Source organism: Bison bison, unplaced genomic scaffold (assembly GCF_000754665.1).
Source record: "Bison bison bison isolate TAMUID 2011002044 unplaced genomic scaffold, Bison_UMD1.0 scf7180017864492, whole genome shotgun sequence".
Taxonomy (NCBI): domain Eukaryota; kingdom Metazoa; phylum Chordata; class Mammalia; order Artiodactyla; family Bovidae; genus Bison; species Bison bison.
Window position 1 is genome coordinate 10,123,944 of NW_011495051.1, and position 4,223 is coordinate 10,128,166.

The window sequence follows — 4,223 nt, forward strand, 5'->3', positions numbered from 1 at the left end:
AACAGGGAGTGATTTCTCATGAAGTCCCTATAACTCAGGTCAGCCTGCACTGGTCACCATATCCCACGTGGCACCCATCGGGTGAGCTTAGGTGGCCCTTTCTGAACACTCTACCTGGTCTCACTCCCAGAGGGGCTCACTCATCACCTGCCTCAGCTCTGAGAGCACTGAATTGCTGCTCCTAAGTTTCTAGGAGGCTGCTTTTAGGTTCCCGTGAAACACAGCACTCTCATTTCCATCAATGCCCTGGGGCTACCTGGAACTGGGCCATGGGGGTCCTGCCCTGAGGACCTACAGTCCCCAAAGAAGTCTGACGAGACACGGCTGAAGAAGAGGCACACCAGCATTTCCGGGGCCTTCTGCCACCAGCGCCAGCATTCAGGGTCTTGGGGCAAAACAGATGCCCTGAAACGCTGGCCACGTGGAAATAATAAGATCAAAGTGTATGCGCACTTCATAAAACTTTTATTGGTGTATTTATCATGCCAAAATTATTTTTTTTATTTAAAATTCAAATTCCATTTGAAAAGGAGGAAACAAAAGATCGTTGGGATCCCAGGCTGCTCCTGGAGGAGCCTCCACACTCACGAGAAAGCACGCACACCCTACAGCTACAGGATTTGATCACTCAGAGTTGCATTCTGGGAAGCTCCTCCTAGAGAGCCCTGGCAGGATGCCTTTCATTGGTAGCAGGGAAACAACAACAACAAAACAACTGCATCCTAAGACTTCTCAGAACATCTTTGGCTTCGAAACTATTGACCCTGAAGGATCCATCACCACCCAACCTAGAATATATGTGTATATATATATTCCCACTGAAAAAAAGATGACTGTTCTTGTTGCTGGCTGTCTCACCAGACCCTTAGGATGGCCTTGGCGCACTGGGCTCCCCTCCTCAGCAGGATCCTGTGGGTTCCGGCCGTGGGCAGTCAGCCCTTCAGGAGCGTTTGGACTTGCTGCATGTCGGGCACAGGAGCTGACCCTTGGTGACAATGTACGCCCGGCCACCCAGCTGCTGCTCGCAGCCCTCGCACACGAAGTGCTTTCGGTGCCAAGCCAGGTCTTCCACACGCTGGTAGTCCTCTGAGAAGATTATCTGGGGAGGGGAGCAGAAGACACGTACAACTCAGGTTCTGTCTCGAGGAGACGGGGCATGTGAGATGGTGGTCCCTCCTCCCCCATTCTTGTTTTGTCCTTTAAATGCTTCAATGGAGAAATCTGACATAAGTATCAGGCAGTTAAGTGCGGTATTTGATGAAGATCATGGTTGCATCTTAGCATCTCGGATGAAAAAAAAACACACACACAACCCTCCGCTATTGGCAGGTTTTATGAATCTGGCATCTGTGATGCTCTGTGGGTCAAATCCAAAGCCCATTTGTGCTCTGAGCTGGTGAAGACCGCCTCACTACAGCCAAGTGGCCAATGGCCAGTCTGCAAGACGAGGCACACCCAGCGTTACTTGGGCTTGGAACAAAGTAAACTTTGGAACATCTGTGCGATCTGATGAGGAGCCAGAGAGCGGAACAGCAAACTGGTTAAATGTGACTTCTCATCTCGAGGTCAAACAGGGATCAGGTGTGAATGTTCATTTACATACTTAACAGCTGCATGACTAGGGGCAAATTTCTCAACCTCCCTGTGCCTCAGTTTCCACATCTGTAGGATGGGGATATAAATACCACCCAGCCCAGGGGTTGTGTTCCAAGGGTTGATGCAGATGGAGTACTCGGAATGGTAACGGAGATAAAGTGAAGGCTGTGTGATTAGCACTGACCTCTCTGAGCTACACTTTTCTCAGATGTCAAATGGAGATAGTGAATCCTTCCCCTTAAAGGGCTGTTGTAAGATGTAAACGGCACATCACGGAAAAGTCTACAGAACATTAGGACGAGGAGGGGTTACCGCGAGCATACTGTGGTCCTTAAAATGTAAGCTGGGGCCTAGGCCTGCTCACAGCCCTTTTCCCTTCTTAATGCTCTTGCTCACACAGTTGCGATGTAGGAGGATTACAGGGTCTTAACTTCTCACAGTGTTGGAGAAGACTCTTGAGAGTCCCTTGGACTGCAAGGAGATCCAACCAGTCCATTCTAAAGAAGATCAGTCCTGGGTGTTCATTGGAAGGACTGATGCTAAAGCTGAAACTCCAGTACTTTGGCCACCTCATGCGAAGAGTTGACTCATTGGAAAAGACTCTGATGCTGGGAGGGATTGGGGGCAGGAGGAGAAGGGGACGACAGAGGAGGAGATGGCTGGATGGTATCACTGGCTTGATGGACGTGAGTTTGAGTGAACTCCGGGAGTTGGTGATGGACAGGGAGGCCTGGCGTGCTGCGATTCATGGGGTCACAAAGAGTTGGAGACAACTGAGTGACTGAACTGAACTGAACTTCTCACAGAGAGCAACATGTGGAAGGTGGGAGGGGAAGATCCTAGCCCAAAGTGAAGAAGGCATTTCTAACCCTCATGTGTGCCAAACATGAAGGTAGCGAGTTTCCCGTCACCAAGGGCATGCAGACAGTAGTTGCTACTGCCATAACTATTACTGTCACTATTCACACACCTATGAGTGCCTCTAGTCTAAACCCATATTGGAGAGCTGTGCCCCTTTCCTAGCATCTCTAACTGTTGGCTTGTGTTATGTTGATGCTACATGTTACAATAATACTGTTGTCTCATCGTGTATTACCTGATTCTAAGAGTCACGGCAGCTTCTATTTTTTTAGTCACTAGGTCGGGCTCATGCAAAGCATTTTCGGGCATGATCTTGTTTGTCCTCACAGCAACTGCATGGGGTGGGCACTGTTACCCTCCCATTTTGTAGGTGATAAAACTGTGACACAGGAGTTAGGGACCCATATGCAGAGCCAAGTGTGACTGTGTTCTGTCTGCCTCTGGGCGCACCCCATGATGTTCTGAGCATTCACTAAGTGCCGGGCCTCTTGCCTGGATAAGGATAAGATTTGACAGGTGCTCTGTGTCCCACTTATCCCAACAGACCTGGGGGCAGGAACTAATTTCTGCCCATTTTGCAGATGGGAAATAAGAGGCCGAGAGTGTGAAGGGGGCTCTGAGCCCCAGTTTTCCTACTTGTGGATCACATCATTGGCGAAACCACACCCTCCTGGGCCTCGGGGTCGTCTCCTGCAGTCAGAGGCACTCCTACCCCCCCGTCCACCCACACAGGTCCTCACCTCATCACAGCCAGAGCACCGGGGCCGCAGGCTCTCGCAGTAATGACGGCCACACCAGGGCGCCCCATCCTTCCAGAAGTAGATGAGGTCCACCAGCGGCTCGGAGCACTTGGCGCACACGAAACAGGCAGGGTGCCACTGCTTGCTGTAGCCTGCCCTGTCTGAGTAGACCACAGGGCTGTCGGCGGGGGCCACGCCCTTGCAGAGCTCACAGACCTGGAAGGAAGGGTGGGGGCGGAGCCCCAGGACACAAGGTCGTCAGGAGTGCATCATGACCTGGGTCCCAGGGTTAACTCCAGTCTGCTTCCTGAGTGATCTTGAGCAAGCTACGGTACCTCTCTGTCCTTCAGTTTTCTCACGTGCAACGTGGAATAATACTACTACCTACCTAGCAGGGAGTTGTGAGGACTGAAGTATTTGTTTAGGACAGTGATTCTCACACATTTTGTTCTCAGGGCCTTTAGACTCTTAAAAAATTATTGAGAACCTCCAAGAGTTTCTGTTCATATGGGTTAATAGCTCATGGTATTTACCATATGAGAAATCATAACTTAGGAAAAAGTTAAATAACTACTTATTAATTCATTAAAAATAGGAAACCAACAACATGTCAATATAAATATTTGTAATTATAAATAACTGTGTTTTCCAAAACAGGAACATTGAGTCAGAGTGTGGACTTGTTTACATTTTTGCAGACCTCTAATGACTGGCTCAGTAGAGAATTTCTCACTTCCTGTGACTGCTTTAGCTTTTCATCTTTTGCATTAAGGGGTTTTCTGAGGAATTGAAAAAGGCATTTTTAGATAGCCCTTCCAGATAATTGAACTATTTTTCTTTGCTATTAATCAAAATTTGACAAGTGGCAGTTTCTCAGAAGCAAGTTAATGCAGAGTCTGAAACCATACCAACCAGCCTTTCATCCCTGTTTTCAACACAGTAAAACCCACTGGTCCACTTGCACTTTGAATGAATCTTTTACCTGTGCAGGGTTTGCCTTTTAATAAACTTAAAATTTTAGAAGTT

The 4,223-nt window shown here is 48.5% G+C and overlaps 1 protein-coding gene across 1 annotated transcript in view; it reads right to left on the reverse strand.

Moving 5' to 3' along the window:
- Window positions 1-444: 444 nt before the first annotated feature.
- LMCD1 (LIM and cysteine-rich domains 1) overlaps window positions 445-4,223 on the reverse strand; it is a 57,340-nt gene continuing 53,561 nt past the window's right edge. The window contains exons 5-6 of the mRNA XM_010828416.1: window positions 3,198-3,413; window positions 445-1,099 (exon numbers count right to left, since the gene is read on the reverse strand). Of these exons, the coding sequence (XP_010826718.1) occupies window positions 941-1,099; window positions 3,198-3,413 (375 nt within the window). The 3' untranslated portion in view covers window positions 445-940. The remainder of the gene's footprint in view (window positions 1,100-3,197; window positions 3,414-4,223) is intronic.